Source organism: Leptodactylus fuscus, chromosome 3 (assembly GCF_031893055.1).
Source record: "Leptodactylus fuscus isolate aLepFus1 chromosome 3, aLepFus1.hap2, whole genome shotgun sequence".
Lineage (NCBI taxonomy): Eukaryota > Metazoa > Chordata > Amphibia > Anura > Leptodactylidae > Leptodactylus > Leptodactylus fuscus.
Window position 1 is genome coordinate 96,785,954 of NC_134267.1, and position 20,836 is coordinate 96,806,789.

General features: G+C 39.3%; 1 protein-coding gene across 17 annotated transcripts in view; it reads right to left on the bottom strand.

Moving 5' to 3' along the window:
- Positions 1–20,836, bottom strand: part of EPB41L2 (erythrocyte membrane protein band 4.1 like 2) — a 135,689-nt gene that overhangs the window by 65,520 nt on the left and 49,333 nt on the right. For 15 of the 17 annotated variants that reach the window (XM_075268031.1, XM_075268033.1, XM_075268035.1 and 12 more), the window contains exons 2-3: positions 7,541–8,019; positions 5,640–5,840 (exon numbers count right to left, since the gene is read on the bottom strand). In XM_075268031.1, coding sequence (XP_075124132.1) covers positions 5,640–5,840; positions 7,541–8,005 — 666 coding nt within the window. In that variant the 5' untranslated portion in view covers positions 8,006–8,019. Of the gene's footprint in view, positions 1–5,639; positions 5,841–7,540; positions 8,020–15,751; positions 15,860–20,836 lie in introns of those variants that run through there. The other 2 variants (XM_075268029.1, XM_075268030.1) reach the window with 2 other exon arrangements.

The following is a 20,836-nucleotide window of genomic DNA, read 5'->3' on the forward strand; positions in this document are numbered from 1 at the left end:
AGTTTGCTTAGAAAACCACACCTCCTTCACCCGTCTGGCCCTCCCCTTTTTCTCTTCTTGCATAGCTTCACTGCAGGGTGTCTCTTTCCATCCATGGATGATATATATATATATATATATATATATATATATATATATATATGTTCAAATCACCCCTATATCCCTAGAATACATATAAAACAAAAACATTACTGTTGAAACACATACACATTTGGTATCCCTGTGTCCGAAAGCCCCCGGTTCTATTTACATTGGTGAAATATTATATTATTAGGTTATTAAATATTTCACCAATTTTTTTTTGCTTAAAATTTTTTTTTCCCCTATTTTCCTCCTCTAAAACCTTAGTGCGTCTTATGGTCCGAAAAATACGGTAATTACCAAATTGTAGATTCTTTCATTTCTTTATTCTTTTCCCGACTTCTCACTGCATACCATGTACAGTGGAGAATAGATGCTGCTGCACACACTATGATGGAATTATATGTGACAATTTATTCAAGAACAGGTGATAACAGTTGTAATGCCATGAACACAAAGTCAGGAAGCATATGTGAATAATGCGGACACTAGATCGAGGATATATAACGTTTCGGTCGCTTGGACCTTCATCAGAGATGATCTAGTACCGGGCGGGTAGTAAGGAGAGGGTTCATGGCTAGGAAAGAGAGAAGTATAAATGCTTCCTTTAGATTATCCGTAATATGAAAAACACAAGCAATATAGACTATTTTGTTTAAATATTGCCCAAAGGCTATACCTGTACGCACAAGCTGTTTGTTGACCATGCATGCTAGGTGAGCTTGGTCACTTTAAATCCAAAGTGATTAAAAGAAGAAAATCTAAATAACTAAATAAAACACATACCTAGTGCAACATGAAACTAGATTTATTTATTTTTTTTACAAACTGAGCAGAGGGAAGCTATTTCCTTGGGGTGTGCGACAAATGGTCTTGAACTGCAAGCAGCAATGAATCCAGTGTCAGCTTGAATATGCATCAGTTGCTCAGACGTGCCTAACTAAAACGTAGTCATGAAAAGCAGTCTTAAAGCCTTCTGAAATAAAAAATTCATTTTAGAGCCGAGCAAGCAAAAACATACAGCAGGAGCAGAGAAGACCCCAGCCAGTTCTTCGGTCATTAATAGCTTATTCTCCGTCATGTAATCAGATTGCACAATTGGCTGTTTCCAGGTGGATGAACGGCATATAAGCGCTTGAAGGGGATTTATAAATATAGGTCAGCGACAGTCTCCCTGACAGTCTCTCTGCTTTTTCTTCCTCACCAGGTTATGCAAAATATACACACTAGGCAAATTAGAAATTACATTACAATATATCTGGCAAAAAATTTGCTACATCACAGGAGAGTCAGATACCAGTGATGTGTGACAGGAACAGACACTTAACGGCACATTCTCCTCCCAAGTTAATTGGTCATTATAGGGTAAGACAGCTTAATGCTCAGCTCAGATGGCACCAACCATGACATGTACTAGAATAATTGCTTATTTATCACAGTGCATTTGAATACAATAAAAACCAGCTCATCACGGTGGTCCTTAGCAATAAGTTTATAAATGTACATTTAACCATATAATTTGGAACTCTAAAATTTACTTTGTACATTTAGACAGTTAAAACATAAATAAGTTTGGAGCAGAGTCAATCTTGACAGCACTCCTAGGAAACAATGAGAGTCTGGATTACTCTGCCCAGGCACGGTGATTGATAGCTCTCCCTAGCATCAGTGTGTGCGCGCAGTAGACTGAGCACTGAAGCTTCACCTTATACTACAGGCATAACACAAACACATATCACAACTAATTATTGCTTTCAACATTACAAGAGAAACTAAAGATGCTGTACAACAGGCAAAATCCTCCCACAGAGGTGACAATTTGCCTGGAGGCTGACTAACAAAACATTTCTAAAAATGTCACACTTATTCTAAAAATTACAGAAGCGCTGCTTCCATGGCCTGAAGTTCCTAACCTCAGTCGACCGTAATATACAGTGTGAACTAATATGGATGTAGGACACTTACGCAGACAGAAGTATGAGAAATACCCTCTTTTATCCACTTAGAAAAGGAAAACACATAAATAATCACTTTTATTCCTTTGTAAATTGCAACCTTAAGAAAATATGCAAGACAGAGTTTGCCCCTACACCCCGTTTACCCAACTATATTCACAGTGTATATGTTCCTTTCCTTTTCTAAAACTTAATTTACAAAAAAAGATAAAATGCAAAAAAAATAAAAAATAATACAAGAGTGGTTATATATATATATATATATATATATATATATATATATATATATATATATATATATATATATATATTTTACCAGGACCCTTGCAATGTGTGAATTTCTTGAGCTGTTTGGACTTGTAGTGCACGTTGCTGTCCTTAAAAATACAGCAAAAGAAAGAATGCTGAAAAAAATGCTAAATTAACTCAAATTGTGTCTTAAGGCGTTTGATAACTATAGAGAATATCAGCCGACAGAGTGTTCAAATCTGCAGCTTTTACAGAAGTATAATGATAAATATATCCTTGAAATTGTTTTCTTAACTACACTGCCTGCAGTGCCTGTATGTGCCTGCCCTTTCCTCTAAATTCTTGCTTAAAGCTCATTCTGTCCCCATCTTGTCTGCTGAAGAAAAGGAAAAGCGCACAAGTCCTTCGAAGTATAATCATAACCTTCAAATATAGATAGGTTATTTAAGCAATGCAAAATAAAGGAAATAGTATGACACTTCAAATATGATTTATGTCACAATGAGCAGTGCTACCCTAAATAAATAACACTAAATCTGGGACACCAGAAAACACTAGAATGGGGGCATAAAGCCCTCCATTCTTTCTTAATGCATGGTCCCTATAAGGAATCATCAGTCAAGTACACACAGTGCAACTTATTCAATGTTTTGGGACTAAGATAACCCAGTGCAGCACCTCATTCCCCCAGATGTGATGTATTTATTATTTGTGATCTCAGCTCCACGCACTAACGCTAGGTTCACACCTGCGTTCTGGTCTCCGTTCTATGGTTTCCGTCTTCTGCATGCCAGAAGACGGAAACCATAGACCGGGTCCGGCCGTGCGCGGCGGTGAGCGTTTTAGGCTCTCCGCCGCGAAACCGGATTTTTCTATCCGGACACAGAGTACTGCATGTCCGACTCTGTGTCTGGATTATAAAACCCGGTTTCGCGGCGGAGAGCGCAAAACGCTCACCGCCGCTCATGGCCGGACAGCTTTCTCACCCATTCAAATGAATGGGTGAGAGAGTCTCCTGCAGGTTTCTGTCTCCTGCTCTGTTTTAGGCAGGAAACGGAAACCTCAAGTACGGAGACCGGGCGCAGATGTGAACGAGCCCTTAACATATTTCTTTTTCCTTATTTACTGAAAAGGCACAAGATATTTAAAAAGAGTAGTTAGGGATAAAATAACAATTAACCCCTAAACTAAACTATTTTTCCCCACCTAACATTTAATTTACTTACATTAAAAGGAAAAAAAAAAAATCTATAATTAACTATATCCCTAGGCACACTTTCTGATAATCAGGTGACATTCCATGTCCCTGTTTCCAATAACCCCCACACACAGAGAGAGGAACACACACAAGTACGATTGGGTGGAGGGGTGGGCTGAGTTAGTTGGAAAGGGTTAGTAGCGGGGGATATAGCTAGAGAGACAGAGATGTAAGGGGTGTAATAGTTCCAAATTATATGGGGGGTGGGTCTATGACCAGCCGCAATAGTAATGTATAGAATCTCCCATAAAATAGTGGGGGGAAAAAAAAGAAACTTACAGCTAACACGCTGCTCCTTAATCCCCATCGGAGTTTGCTCCGATGTGGGGGATTAACCCCCTTGGATGACGGCGTCAAACATGATGCCGGCATCCAAATGGTTCCGTTATGTTGCTGCCGGCACTCCCCGCAATGTGATCGAGGGGTACCGGCATCTATAAATTGCAGCCTGAGCTCTGGCCAGTTACCCCCAGGCTGCTAAGACCCCCTGTTACCTGGTTGATCCTGCCAGGACGAGAGGAAGTTAGCCTATGCATCTGCATAGCTAGCTTCCTCTATAGACTGCAATACATGTGTATTGCAAGTCTACAGTTAGCATAGAACCAGCGATCCTCTCTGTTAGCCGGTTCTAGTGTCCTTATAGGACAAATAAAAAAAAGTGTAAAAAAAAAATTAACATTTATAAAGCCCCACAAACTCCTTTTTTCTATACTAAAGGAATTACGTAAAAAAAAAAAAAAAAACACTAAATATTAATAAAAACAATACTTTGGTATTGTCACATCCGTAACAACCTGACCCGCAGAATCAAGGTAACATGTTACTTATGCTGTACGCTGCACAGCGAAAAAAAATAAAAAAGGTAAAAAGCTATGCCAGAATTGATTTTTTAATCCACCAAGAAAGAGTTAATAAAATGTATTCTATAAGTTGTAGGCACCCAATAATGGTGGCATTACAAAATACATCTCATCCCGCAAACAACAAGCCCTTATATGGCCATGTCACCAGAAAATTAAGCAAAATATAGCACCTAGCAATGTGAAGACAAAAACCGCCCAAATCACCAAATCATTAGAACACAACTGGCTGCGGCAGGAAGGGAATATATAAGCTGTGCGGGTGTATATCAGGGGACACCCCAGATTTAGAGCTTACAAGGGAAGACCCCAGAAGTGACACCCCCCCCCCCCCCCAATCATAGGAGCTATTGGGATATAGTAGGGAATTTGGAGTTTGCAATGTCCTCCGCACCGCTTATGTATTCCCTCTTCACCATCCACTGTGCATTCCCGCTTGCAATACTAATGCTCACTACACCCACTGGTAAATGATCCCTGGAAGTGATCCCTAAAAAAGTAGTATGGAGAATTTTCTTGGAAATCTTAAAAATCACTGTTATACTTGTAAGCCTTGTAACAACCTAAATAAATTAAGAGACAAACAAAAGATGATGCCAATATAAGGCAATTTTCACATTTTGAAAATTACATTTTTTTCCAAATTTCCATCAAATATCCAATTTTTTTTTTTATAAGTAAATACAAAAATATTGATCAATGTTTACCACTAACATGAAGTATAATGTGTTACGAAAAAACAATCTCAAAACCACTTGTGTAAGTTAAAACGTCTCAAAGTTATTGCCATTTAAAGTGACAGATGTCAGTTTTGAAAAAAGAGGCCTGGTCTTTAACGCACCTTTGGGCTGTGTCATTAAGGGGTTAATATATCTTGTGATTCAGATATGTTTTGGTATTTCTAAGGTGCCCATGTACTGGAATGCAGTTGCCCAATCTTTGAGCTCTTGTATTACAAAAAAAAACACCACCACCAATCTTTCACAGAGCATTTTTTTTTTTTTTTTTTGTGGATAAAATTAGAAGAAAACACATGCAAGAGATTTGATAAATGTTTAAGTGCTGTTGCTCCTCAGGCAGTGATGCAATAAGAAGAAACTGGGGGCACAACACTGTCGTTCTGTGGTTATCCCATTTAAAAGGCATCTATCCATTAATAGATGCATACACACAGAGATAGTTGAACACATATCACCTGATCACATAAAAAAGAATAAATTCCCTCTCAGTACCCACCTCTATTTCACAGCTGTATTCCGTTTTATCCAATAAGATCACTTTACATGGGACAGTTTTTACTTTTTTGGGGGATTTAGAAAGAACCTCCTTTTTCGCATCAACTAGAACCTTATCCTTTATTTCTCTTTCATCTTCCTGTTTATCCTCTTTTTCATCAAGTTTTTGGGTCTCTTGCTCTTTGCTATCTTCTGTAGACACCTGTAAGCAACAGAAACAGACACAACTAATCCAAGCTGAGGAGAATGTGATCAAAGCAGAACACACAGATTTTTAACTAACTGGTTGTACAACTCAGTGGGGGAGAGATTGATGAATACTGATGACATATTCAATGGCAGACTATGATTAAGGGGCTACAATAACGCCCCGAAACGCGTCAGTCAGACGTCATTTCATCTCTGCCATCATGCATACTTGTATTTGATTTTATGGAGCGGCTCATGCTCCGGAAAACTTTTTCATAATAAAAGTTACGTTTTATACAAAGGAATAGATGCTGGATTTTTTCAATTCATGGACGCTTATATTCAATGTCAGGCTTCCCATCGTCTGCACTACTGGAGGGTGCCTCTTCCACCAGGCCACGTGCCTGCACCATGAAATCTACAACAGTTTGTAACTAGCATACATTTAAGAAATCCTTCACACTAGTAAACTGACGCCAAGGATAAGAAATTTACCACACTGCTCACGCCCCCAGACATGAAAGGAACATGGACGTCACAAAAAAAAAAGTCTAAAATGTTTGCACAAGATCCGTTTGGCGCCAAAAATCATGACCTTATTTATGCCTTGGCATATAAGGCACAGTATAAATCTGCCTCAAATGGTGATGGTTTTGGGTTTAGATGCATAAACATCTACTCTAATTATTTGCCCTAAAAGAAATTTTCAATAATTTTCTGGTCCAGTCTTGATGGTGACAGTTTATTCCTGAGCCGTTGAATGAGAATCATGAACAGTTTATGACATTTCTGCCCTGTTACCTGGATAACTAGATAATCAATCTGACAGACAGAACATAATAAAATGGGCACATACGCAGATATTCCCTTCCTACCTTTTTACCTGGCCTAAGATGACCACTTAAGAGAGTGATAGAGTAACTTTTTATAAGCTAGTCATCTTATGCCACTTCTCTAAGGATATCTGAAAGCAGATGAAAAAGTAAGAAAGGGCACATCTGTGTCTAGCATGGACAGGACAGATAAAGCAGTAAATAAAGGAGCTTCGATCAGAAGGAAGAAGGCCAGGACCACTTCAATTTCTGCTTCATCAGATCCGATAGAATATTCAAGGCAGCATTTTCCCTTTGGGTTACATTGAACATGGTCAATGGTTTCTCAGGGCATAGCAGCAAGATCTTTAACATGTAGAATATAGATGGCAAACTTCTCCATCTGCTCACAAATGCTTGGCAAAACAGTCAACACATCTACAGTAGGATGTATTACTAAGCAAGGATTGATGCTTTACAAGCCCAGATACCTGGCTTCTTTGAGGTCAAATAAATAACGTAGGCATTCTTTATGTGTGGAAACATTGCAACTAAAGAAATTTCATTTTCCCCTGCAATTGCAGTGTAGCAGAAAATATTTGGCGTCAATTTAAAAGTATTACGTTGCTGCTATATATAAATAATAATAATAATAATAATACAGATTGTGGGCATTCCTTATGAGTAGAGACAGTGTTCAGTCTCTCCAGCAGTAACAAGCAAAAAAATAAATATTTTTGTTTTTGTGTAATTACAGTACAGTATAATAAAGGAAATATTTTGGTAAGAACTTAAACGGATTACTTCACTTACTAGTCATTTCATTGTACAGTAACTTGAGTGCCCTATTTCTTCACATTCCATATTATATAAGGTAACTCTACCTACAACTGAAGCATACCTGCAAGTCTGCATTGCCAGCATCAGCTCTTTTCTCAGGACTCTCGGCTTCAACCACTACAGGCTGACCTTCTGCTGATGTCTCATCTTTACTGTTCACTTCACCTTCTTGTTCCTGTGTTTTCTCAGCTGAACCATCCATTTCATCATTTATCTCTTCTTTAGGCTCCATCTGGCTTTGGGATTTTTGCTTCTTGAGCCAAGGCGGAAGGAAACGGGAAATCCCTTTACCTTCATGCGCCTCCTTTTTCTGCTTCCCTGGACTTTTACCTCCAGGACTGGTTGGGGAAGATGGAGATTTAGGTACGTCTACCTGCTCTACCTCTTCAGGGTTTGGATTCTTAGAGCTGTCAGTCACCTCTGTGTTTTCCTCTGGCTGATGTTCCTGTTCATCAGATTGCTCATTTTGTATCTCAGATTTTTCGGAACCATTTACTTCAATACTTGTAGCTGCTTCAGTTGTCATGGTGTCAGATTTTGCTGAAATGAGATTGAAGATTGTTTAAACACATGAGAAAACATACAACTATGGAAACAGCAAACACTATACAACACTTGCGAGCTTGAGCAGACAGCAGGCATCCTTTTATGAGACAGAAGGTGGTTCCCTAAACAGACCATGGTCTGATGAAGATATATTTACTGATAACGTCAGCAGAACTGGAATGGAATGGAGGAAGGAAGGATATACATATGTGATGAAGAATAAGAGGAGGAAGTTGGGAGGAACAGAGTGACATAAACGCTCTCTATCCATGACCATCATATGACATAAGTTATATGAAAGAGTTATTTAAAGAACTTAGTTCCCAGTGATTAAAAATGTGTTTCTTTCTCAGTGGTCACAGGACTGCCCCTTCTCAAGAAAACATACTCTTGACCAAATAACAGACTGCTGAAAAACCAAGAGAATAAGGGGACCAGTGGCCAGACTCACTACTTGCACATTTCTCTCTAATACCCTGGGAGAGGGCACATGCATCAGGAAAAAGTCATTGTCACACTTCCTAGTCAAGAGTGCTTCGTTTAAGCAGTTTCACAATTAAAAAAAGTATCAATTCAAGCAACAACTCTATTAGTGGCAATCTGGAAAGAGGTGATCCAAACTAATACAAAGCATAAGGTATAATATATATAATAAATACTGAATGCCTTACTTGTGAAGTAAGGGCATCAGAGGTGAAAAACTGTGAAACTGGTGCAGGTTTGATGGCTCCTACTGTGAAGGTTATAATCATAATCATATAATATATGAAAAACATTGGTATCCTTAAAAGCTGAATGCTAGATATAGTTGCTTATGCTTAAAACTGGTATAATGTTATATGATAAAATGGTCCCTGTATCCAGGATGGGTGCAAGAAAAACAAATGTTTGGCTTGCAGCCTGAGGACAGCTCCCCAAGGTTACCATGCAGGACCGGGAGTAGCTGACTACATATGGAACTGCTTAAACTTTTTCTATTTGATTGAGATGTATCATACCAATCAGGAATGAATATGAAAACTTACGTTGTTATCTCTCGTCCTTTCTCTCCTACTATTTAAACCCACGTTGCTTTAATAAAAGTGCGTCAGCACACATTCCGTAGCTGAGAAAGGAAGTAATACCAACACATCAAGTGGTGTGACTTCTTTACTGCCTCGTACTCGGCCTAATTAATTAGGACGATGAAAGTTACCCAGGATTATTGGTCAATTAGTCATAAACATGGCTTTGACCTTATCAATAACACCAATTTTATGTGCAAAAGTACCATAAACTTAAGTATCATTGGAAAGATTATTTCAAGTAAATATAAATGAAACAAACTTTGTTCAGTTTTTGAATTTGAATATTTGATTTCTGTCCAGAGTTGTAGCTAAATAAGAAAACTCAGCATCCTTAGGGGGATATTAGCTGGCTTTACTTGGCTGGATGGTGATGGGTAGCAAAAGGTTTTGTTTTGTTTTTTGTTTTCTTTTGTGTAGCGAGTTGGTAGAAATTATTAAAATGAAAAGAACGGTGGAAAGGGATGACTGGTTATCCAGAAAGTGTTGTAAAACGGTAGGTAGGTACTTATGATGAAATTAAAATTAAATTCTGAGGAAACCTCACCAAATGAACTATTTCAAAAATTTTGAGGAAGTTTGTCACTACAAAACCAGACTGTAAAGGGAGGAAAACATGCACAATATTAGGTGGTGATAGAAGAATGAGCAGACAGGGAGAAGTGATCAGTCCCTCTACAATACTATTCTGGTGTAGAGGAATATCCCACAAATTAAGTTTCTCAACTACAGTGCTAACTAGTCTATGCTTGTTATTTTTGTTCCGGGTATTAGAATTCGGACTAGACCACCTTTTATCACTCCTGTAAATTGGATGCTCGGCTCCTTTGTACAACTTCTTCTAGTTTCCAAGCATAAATGAGAATGAATACTTAAAAGCCTACAGGCAACAAGCCAGGAAATCATCAATTATGGTAAATAACAAACAGGCTAAAAATGCTCTATTCCATAAAGAAATTCCTTGAAAAAAAATACTCTGGAATGGCAGGATTCTGTGAGAATCCGGCAATGTGGTCTCACAAAGTCATGGCTAAGTAGGCAAGCTCTTGGGAAGCATGAAATATTCAAAATTCCCAGAAACAAAGGTTATGTGTGGTTCACCCTCACTATTCTGTTTGCCTTTGTAAAAGCCCACAGTGTTGTGTCTAGAAATAAGAGCTATACAGCTGCATGAAGCAGGTAAAGCTCTAGACTGCTATAAATAAGATTCACTGAAATGTGTGAAAAAGTATTGTCAAGCATCACTACAATGGAACTGGCATATACAGAAGTTAATGAACTTGCTAACATAAAATCAGAACAAGTTCTTAAAGTTTCTGTACATATTGTTTTCCATAACAGAAGGGTGAAAAAACCTGATGGACCCATAGCATGTCAATCGAATCGATTAGGATTATATACAAAATAGATCTACTATGGTAAATCCACAATTATGTTTTTGTTTGTTTTTTCTTATAACACTTTCAATAAAGGGATTCTACCATTAAAATCACAATGCAAAACTATATGTTTGGCTTAAAAGCAACACAGCTCATCACCCTGAACACACCATCCGCACTGTCAAACATGGTGGTAGCAGCATCATGCTTTGGGCCTGCTTTTCCTCAGCAGGGACAGAGAAGATGGTTAAAATTGATGGGAAGATGGATGGAGCCAAATACAGGACCATTCTGGAAGAAAACCTGTTGGAGTCTGCAAAAGACCTGAGACTGGGACACAGATTTATCTTCCAACAAGACAATAATGCAAAAAATAAAGCAAAATCTACAATGGAATGGTTCCCAAATAAACATATCCAGGTGTTAGAATGGCCAAGTCAAAGTCCAGACCTGAATCCAATCGAGAATCTGTGGAAAGAGCTGAAAACTCCAACCTCACTGAGCTCCAGTTGTTTTGCAAGGAAGAATGGGCAAGAATTTAAGTCTATCAATGTGCAAAACTGATAAAGACAAACCCCAAGTGACTTGCAGCTGTAATCGCAGCAAAAGGTGGCGCTACAAAGTATTAACGCAAGGGGGACGAATAATTTTGCACACTCAATTTTTCAGTTTACTTGTCCAAGTTTAATAGCCAATAAATTTCGTTCCACTTCACAATTTTGTCCTACTTGTTGTTGATTCTTCACCAAAAAATTAAAATTTGATATCTTTAGGTTTGAAGCCTGAAATGTGGCAAAAGGTTGAAAAGTTCAAGGGGCCGAATACTTTTACAAGGCAGTGTACATCCAGGTACATAGTGTGTCTTCACCCCTATACTGCAAGATGCCATCATTATTCCAAATAAACTACTAGATGACTCTCAAAAAAGCTAATTAAGCAGTTGCTTGTATTTAAGACAATTCAGCCTGACACATCTGGAAGAAGTTTCACAGGAAACATTACTTCCTCAATTACAAGAGTCTATTATCACATCATTTCTTATCAGAATATTTTTTTCCTGCTGTGTTGGCATACATGTTCATCACAAACCAATTCTACACTGAAAATTTCAGCATAGAGGTCAGATAGAAACTATTGGGTCATTTATAGCAATGTAAAGTATAACCAGCCAAACATCTAATGAGTATGGGATACCGCTACTCTGATAGCAGATTTCAGAGGAAAGAATGGCTGGACATATTGGATCTCTGGCTTTGGCTTATTCCTCCCTTCCCAATGACCAGATGAGGAAGGAAATGCGGTAGTAGTTGGTGGATGAGAATAGTTGGGGTTTAATGAGCATTCATCCAGCCATATAAAGGGTCTGGCCACCTTTAGATAGTATAGTAAAGAACTCAAATTCCCAATCACCTGTGTCTGCAGGTTAAAAGGCCTCTTTAAAGGGGCTCGATCAGCATGGCCTGGGTGCCTGCGCAGTAGCCGTAGTAGAAGCCACATGCTACTGTGCACGCGCCCAGGCCATTTTTTATATCAGTGTCCGCGAGCGCCAGAGGAGGACATCGGAGGAAGAAGAGGCGTGGATGAAGAAGAAGACACACCCTGAATGCCCGCCCAGCGTGCACGATGCGTAAGTAGATATTCTTTTTTAGGGTTTTATTTTAAAACGGGGGGGGGGGTAGTGTAATATAACTTTTACGGTCCCTGAATAGCCTTTTTAAAGGCTATTCACGCATATGTGGGGCTCTAGCAGCATGATTTTGCTGATAGAGCCCCTTTAAAAGCTATGCCATGTTACTATTAGCTGTCTAAAACCTGAATAGGCTTCCCTTACTCAGCTAGCTGTGAGTCCATACTCAACCTCCAATGATCTTAATAGATATGCACAGAGGAACATCCCTGCAGACAGGGACTCATCAACTAAGTTACACCACACTTGTGTAAAATATATTTAACACCACTTACGAATAAAATAGTTGCAAGAGTCATCTTTGTACCAGCCTCAGCACTTTCCCCGAAAGGACAAAGCCAGGATTTCCATCTGAGCCATATTCATTATAAATTAATGCCATAAACATGGCACAAATGACAATATAATCTATGGGAGCTGCTCAAGAAAGGTGCAGAGGGTAAGCATCTACACCAGGATAAAATACGCCAGTCGTGATTAGCGCACGCACACACACATACACATCACAACCAAGGAAGTCTTCCTGCCAGACAGTTGGGAGAAAGTTTATAGGAAACTAGCCTCTGCCCGCGACTTCGTCTGCGTGTTGTTGGCATTGATGATCTGCCTATATTCAGCAAATTGCTGCCGTGTATGATCCGCCTACTCTGGCATTTTGGCACCTTTCAAGCTGGCCTGCCGCTGAACTTGTTCCATGCGCCGTGCCCATTATTGTTTGGGCATCTCAGCAGCTCGCTGGAACGCCATTTAATGAGCATGTTGTTGGAGTCGATGATCCGTCTGCTCCAGCGTTTCAGCTGCTCTAAGAGCCGCTTGATTCCTAGCTTGCAGAATCCTTCTCAGCTCCGCTTGAGCAGAAGTCTGTTGACTTCTGGCTACCTTCATAGCTCTGGTGTTTTGGGATTTTCGTTTCCTCAGCATGTTTAAAATTGGGAAACTGCCAATTTGTATTAAAGGTGTTTTCTCGAGTCAGTGTCCAAACACGCTGCCTCCAGAGTCTGCTTCTGACTTTCTGTATTTGTGTCTCCCCTCCTCCTTCTGGCTCAACTGGACACAGAAGATTTACTTATGCACAGTCTTCTGTTGTTATCTGTGTGTTTACATAGAGAGATAACAGACCTGGCTTTATCAGGACCAGAGATAAGCTGCTTCAAGAGCAGTTTAAAATAGTATGTGAACATAAATTCATAACAGTCGTGAAGCCATGTCATGTTTTAATCGAGGTTACAAACAATCTATGTGCCAAATTTCATCCAAATCCGTTCAGCCGTTTTTGCGTGATTGAGTAACAAACACACAAAGTTTCACATTTATAATATTAGTAGGATAGGATAGGATTTTTATAATATTAGTAGGATATTAGTAGGAACTAGGATATTAGTAGGAAGGATTAAGCTCAATTTAGACAATAATGGATATGTGTATTTGAACTACCATTCCAAGCAATGTACTGCCTCTCTAAAATGTCTAGTGTTACTTTTATTATTAAAAGTATTTTAATTACTACAAAAGACATTCTGTTTTATAACAACTTCACATACACTCTGTTTTGTGAGAAACATTTTTCCATAAAGTATAGCGTAGTTCTGCCGCACCTGGGGAAAATGCCAGACATTACGCTGCACCAGGCAAATCAATTCAACAGGTCTGAATGTAGTTTTCAGTGAAGTGTTAAGAGAATAGAAGGCATATTGATTCTTCCATCCTATTCTACATATTGATGAAATGGTTCTCTAAGGTCTAGTGAGAAGTGGAAGGTTTATTACAGGCATGGCTACAAGTTAAAGACTGCTGACATTAATAATAAGAAATATGTTAAAATAAATACATAAAATTTCACTTTATGTGACAGACTAGCCACAAGATATGTCAAGAACTACAGAGGATGAACACCTACCATTTCTTTTCCTCAATGCCAGGTTTTTTGGGGTTTTTTTAGGTTTGCTCCATCAGAGTAGAGCTGAAATCGATGACTTAAAGGGGCTCTATCATTGGGAAAAGTCATTTTTGACTAATCACATCCTTGCATAGGCTCTAGAAATGCTACTCCTCACCTACCTTTAGTATGTAGATTGCCTCAGTGGTTTCTGAACAAGTCCGTTTTATTCATATGCTAGTTAGCTTCCAGCCAGCACAGGAAGTTCCCAGCAGCACTCGTCTCTGCTATTATCTCCTATGTGTGTGTGCAAACAGAAAGCCGAGTCATCAGCAGCAGCCTGTGCTGTATACACCCATAGGAAACAATAGCAAAGAGGGTGCACGATGCAACGTGCACTAGTCTAATTAGCATATGAATAAAAACGGACTTCTTCAAAAACCACTGAGGCAATTTATATACTAAAAGTAGGTGTGGGATAGCCTTTCTAAAGGCTATGCAAGGATGTGCTTAGTTAAAAATGACTTTTCCCAATGAGAGAGCCCCTTTAAATACTTCAAGGAAGCTCACGTAGTCTCACACATAACAAGCCCCCCCCCCCCCCCTTTTCACTGGTTCAAGCTTCATCATTCAGGTCACGAAGAGTTGGACCACTAAAACATTGGTTACCCACGGACCGTATAGACTATATTATACTGAATCTGACAGAAAAGTCCTTGGTGCAGGACTCTTCTCTTCACTGATTTTTAGTGATTTCTACAACAGAGTCTCCAACAGAGATTCAGGGGCAAATCTGAACATAGCCTCAGGCTGCTGGTCTGGTCGGTTTAACACATGCACTGGGCTCTCTATCATTTGGTTCCACTGGTAGACCCAAACGATGGAGAGTTCATTCACTAAAACAGTGGTTACCTGTAGACAACAGACTATAATGGCGTCCGCCAAGTTTCTGCCATTTTAATGCTAAAACCAGCGGAGAAATAAGTCCTCGGTGCAGGACTTCTCTCTCCAACAATTTATGGCAGTTTCTGCGGCAGAGTATCCAGACTTACCAAACATCAGAGAAAGGTACTATCAATACTCAAAAGAAACAATGCTTCTGGCCTATAGCAGACATATGCACATTTGTATACCAGAACACTTAAAAAGATGTATACATTTCCCAGGGGCTCCTATTGTGTAGATGTAGGTCAAGCACGTTCTTTTACCTCTGCATACCATTTTGTAGAGCACTGAAAAGTATGGGAAACATTTATTCATATACACTGAAACATATAGGTATACACTAGGGTCTGCAGAAAAAGGATCAAGGCAACAAAATTCTTCTTTCTTAGGTTGATGGATTAAGATATGTTGTAACCATCCATGGTAGGTATGAACAGTGCTTTCTGTACCCAGACCATCAAGTAGTTTATGGACAGTAAAACTTCCATATCTTTACCAAGTTTCAAACTAAAAGAGGTTAGAAAGTCAATACTCAAGAAACATATCATGCTGCATCTATGCAGGAAAACATCATCACTGCATTGACAATTAGTCGTTCTACACTGCATATGTATAGAAAGTATACACAGACAACAATCTAATACTATAGCAGACATTACAAGCTTAGTAACACATAACATGCAATACTGTCACTTAATACAAATACTGAACACCACACAGGAAGACAGAAAGTGGACTGACAGCATACAATGGAAAGAAATACACGTTTTCCTACTGCAAATGTGTCTTCTGTATAGTTACCCTCCTTCACTTCTGTCTGCAGACCGAAGCTCACAAACTGCTGGACACAGTACTCTGACACTGAACCAGCCAAAGCTAAGCGACTACAAGTTGAATGGATAGTTTACTGAACAAGGCACACCCCACCCAAGCACTAACATTGCTGGAGTCAGAGGAGGAGGAAAATTACATTCATAGAAGTTCACTACTCACCCCAAACAGCTTACTATTCTGACTAGGCCATTTCCATCACTACCATAGTCACACGGTCTGCTTCATGTGATGGATGGATGTAGGACTTGCCATTATGGAATAACATACACAGCACATGTGGAGTGATTTGGCAAACATTCCTCAGCCGAGGCAACTTAACAGTTAATTGTCACAGTCCTGCTTTAACGCTACAAGGAAATTCCTCCACAACTTGGACTAAGACGGTTGCACTTTTTCCAACCTGGCCCATGTGTCTGTGTTGTAAAATGGCCACGTGGACTGCAGTTATCTATTTTCATAAGTCAGTAACGCGCTCCCATCCCCATAGAAGTGAATGGAGTGCCGGTCATGAAAGCCCACTGGTGCTCCATTCACAAGTCTCCTACGAGCAGTCGGCTGTTCCATTGGCCATTTTGTGGTGGTCTCCTGTAAGAAGAGGAGGAGAATGGCCGACTGAGCAGAAGAAAGGCGGCGCTGGATGGATGACAACACTGTGCTCAGAGTATGGGGGAACACAAGCTGTGCTTTCTGAGCACAATGAAGAAAAATTCAAAAACGGTGATGCAGATCTTCAAGATAAAGGTAAGAGATGAATAGCCTTTATAAATGGCTATTCCTAAGTGCTTTTAGCTTAAAAAATGTTTTTTAATGATAGAATCCCTTTAAAGCCTTTGGACTGCAAATAACTGATTTTAGGATAAAAACATGCAAATAGCAGAACCCTTTTAGAAATTTATGCAACTGAAAATCTGTTCAAAGCAACTAAACTACTGCAAGTGAACATAACCAAAGGGGTGGGGGAACCAGCTCATCAATCTCTATGTAGATAAATAAAGCCCAATCTGCACACAGAGTCAGCAATGCTTTTATCTAGGAAAGGGAGGGATTCTAACCAGCATTCATCCAGGAATGACATTCATGAAACTTTCATACAGCCTTTTCAATGTCTGATCCGTTTTGTATAAGGACATTAATGCATAATTGACAGCATGCTGTTGTCACTGGTACAGCCTACGAATGATAGTCAACATTACATTATTTTTTTTATACTGTAGATAACATTTATTTTTTCCTTTAGGGAGTGATCACGTGGATTTTTTTTTCTACATTGGAAAAATCTGCGCTAGAAATCCAAAGTAGACCCAAGCAGATTTCTTCCCAAGAATTCACGGCAATTCATTTTCTTCTACAGCATGGAATACCGTTGAAATCCATGGGAAGCAGAATTCAAGCGGATTTCCCATGGATTTTGGCAGAGAAGACAAAGGAAGCTGCATGCAAAACCAGCCGTGTGAACACTCACTCATATATTCGTATATTTAACAGATAAAAAGGTCTCACCAAGAAAACAGCTTGAAGCTAAGGCCCCACGGGATGTCCCGCAGCAATAAACCGCTGTGGGAAAAACTGTGGTGGCAACGAATGGCGGTTCTTCCCGCAGCGCTTTAAACAGAAAGTTTACAATTATATCTATGGGGAAACCGCTGGCGTTTCCATAGGTATAATTGACATGCTGTGATTTCCAAAACTACGCAGTTTTGGAAATCGCATCTCGGCACCGCAGTTTTTAACCGCAAAATGGGCACGGAATTCGCTAGAATCCCATTCACTTTGCCATTACTTAACATATGCCTAAAGATCAGCTAAAAAGGTCTCCATTTGAACCTATGTAAAAGACCTCTATTTCCATGGGATATTTTTACTCAGGTTGCAAAGTTGCTTAACTTATCGTTTCAGATGCATTGAATATACATGGCCTATACTGCAATATAGAATGATTTGGTATGTACACAATAGCCAGGATCTGTATACGTGCCATAGATATTAAGGCTGTACAGTTGGCTTTTTTCTCTTGGAACCTATCTTGAGTGTTCTTGTGACACATCTAATATGGCTCAGTAACAAACATTACCCAAATCCATTGTTAGGAATCAATAAATCAGTAGTGAGGGATAACATTCATGATATAAATCACACAATCTGTTCTGTCTTGACACAGTTGCCCTTTTTTGTGTAAAAAGCAGTGTTTTCTACGGCTGTTGGCTCTGGACTGAACACTCCTCGCAGATGCGGATAATATTTGGAACCTGGACCGTACCTTTAGCACAACAGAACTGGACTTAAAGGTCAAAAAAACAAAAGATTTCTCCTCTTCATACTTGGCTACAACATTTGTGTGGAATGTCAACATAGATGAACAATGCAGGATCCTCTAGAGACAGGAAGAGGTCTTCTTTCTAAGTCATGTTCGATTTCAGAGAAAACTCTTAAAAGGGCAACATCAAATGAAACTAATATATCCAAGTGCGTCAAAGTTTAGTTCCATAGCAATGTGTAAAAGCGTACATCCTACCATTTGTCTGATCAGTAACACATTGCCTATGAAACAAACAGCAATCCATGTATTCTAACCTGGATAATATCATGGTTTATGTGGGTAACTAAATAAATACATCGGGACAGTGGATAACTTGCTGTGAATGGAATACCCCTTTAAAGACAGGGATGACTAGTATAGAAACAAGCATAAATGGATTATTGTCTACATTTCTAGTTACAATACATGCAGTAATAATACAGTGATGAACTTCAACCTGTTCCTGAATAAAATGTATAGAATGTATACAGAGTTGTAGACAATGTCCTGAGCCCAAAAGCATATGTTACAGCTATAAAACCAAATAATCTCCCTGTATGATAATTATATGTAATAAAAACAGATCATATACTTTCAATTACAAACTATTACTATTCATTTATGTAGTGACCTCTTGCATGCACCACCTTGCTAACAAGTTTTATCTGGAACGGTTTCCTAAAATTTTGAAGGATGTAAAATAAAATCCAATACAACCCACTTTACGTCAATGCAGCTCCTCCAGTGGGCTCTGCCAGTTCTGGTTTACTGGCCTGCAGCAAGGACATACTGTGCATGGACACAAAACCACTGCAGTCACTCTCTGGTTTCAGCAGTGAAAGCTTGCACACAGACACGTTACCATCAAGGGTAGCAACCAAAGATAGGCCGAGACCACAGCATTTCTAGCTCTTACAGAAACACGGAGGAAAGAAATTGGAAAATTTACAATCCCAGCTTCTGCATATTGAGGAAAGAAACGCTGCGGCGGAAAACACATCAATATGTTCATTTTATCTGAAAAACAGCAGCATTTTCCACACTCAGACAGACAAGCAGTGAAAAATACAAGCGTTTACTTCTGCTGCCCCCAACCCAGAGTTTTACTATGTGTGGCCTTAGCCAGAGATGGGAATTGCTGGAGAAGTGCAACAATTAAACAGGTGAGTAATAGTATAATTTTTGGGAGTTATTTTTTAACATTACCAGCTCTTGGGCAGTGTTTTTTTTTTTTTTTTTTAATTCTCCCTCCTTCATTTTTTAGACATTTCTAGCACATCTGGGGAACATGTCTTATGTCTACAACAGGACAATACACACCACCTTACAAAACAGAAGCCAGTCTAGCCATAAGAGCTGATCAGTCTAGCTTCTGTAAAACCCAGTATCAGGTATACAGCACTAACTAGCGAGGTTATTGTCTTAAAAAGTCTTAATATTCAATCTTTTAGGCTAGGTTCACACCTGTGCCTGGTCTCTGTATGGAGATTCTGTTCCCCATCCACTTGAAAAAATGTGGAGAGAAAAGCGCTGCAAGCAGTTCTTTCCTCTTTGCGGGCGGAAACCCGGAAGACCCTATATTAGGCTTAGTTCACACGTAAATTACGTGTGTCTTATTTTGGCACCGGGAAAAAAAACGCTTCCTAATTAGGAAGCTTTTTTTGGACCTTGCCGCGCTTTTGTAGCTTTTTTTGGAGCGTTTTTTTTTTTTTTTTAAACCGCTTCAAAAAATGCCACACTGTTTTCCCCTCCCGTAAAGTGAATGGGCCGAAAAAAGTGTCGTGTTTTTCCGTGCTTTTTTTTTTTTTTTGCAAAAACCTGCTCGAAAAGCACACGCGTGTTTTTCGCCTCCCATTCACTTCTATTGAAGAAAGGTCATGTCGCTTCTTTTTTTCTGCTAGCAGAAAAATCTTCTAGCAGAAAAAAAAGCTAGCAGTCTACATAGACCACTATTGTAAAAGGGGCTGATTTTGAAGCGAAATCCGCTGTCTAAATCAGCCTCTTTGCCCCCGTGTGAACTAGCCCTTAGAGTCTATGAGGTCCTTAGGTTTCCACAGGTTTTGCCTTTTTAAGTGGATTAGGTTTCTGTCCAGGGGTCTCGAAGCAGAACCCTGAACAGAAACCCAAATGCAGGTGTGAACTTCGAGTTAGATGACTTTTCTGGATAAGCTGCCATGCGTGTACATATGAAGACTAATATTAATGGTCATTATATAACTTTTCTATTATTTTGCAGATTTCCCCTTCTGTAAGCTAAAGTCTCATTTACACAACCATATTTTCAGACAAACAGCACTCACTTATTAATTTTTTGGTCCCATGCATATAACTGATTTTCATGGGTCCATGCAGAGGCCATAAGTGCAGGTCCTATTCCTTTTGTCTGGGCTCATTCAATCGAGTGTATAGGACAGTAATAAAAATGGATGGTACAAGAATACCATCTGTGCGCTGACCACTCTGTCATATCACTCTCCTATACAGGACAGTGGTCACACAAGCCCAAGGCCTAAATCACACACAGCAGTAGAGCAATCCATTTTTTACATGAGAATTTTATCAGCCAAAACAGAGGAGTTTCTATTACATTTTCCCTCCGTAGATTTATTTCCTAATATTGGACTAAACATACTAATGCAAATACTACATAGGATCCTGCTATTTGAACATACACAACAGTTTGTTCACGCTTTTCCATTGTACTCAGGATCATGGGATGTACACATGGCT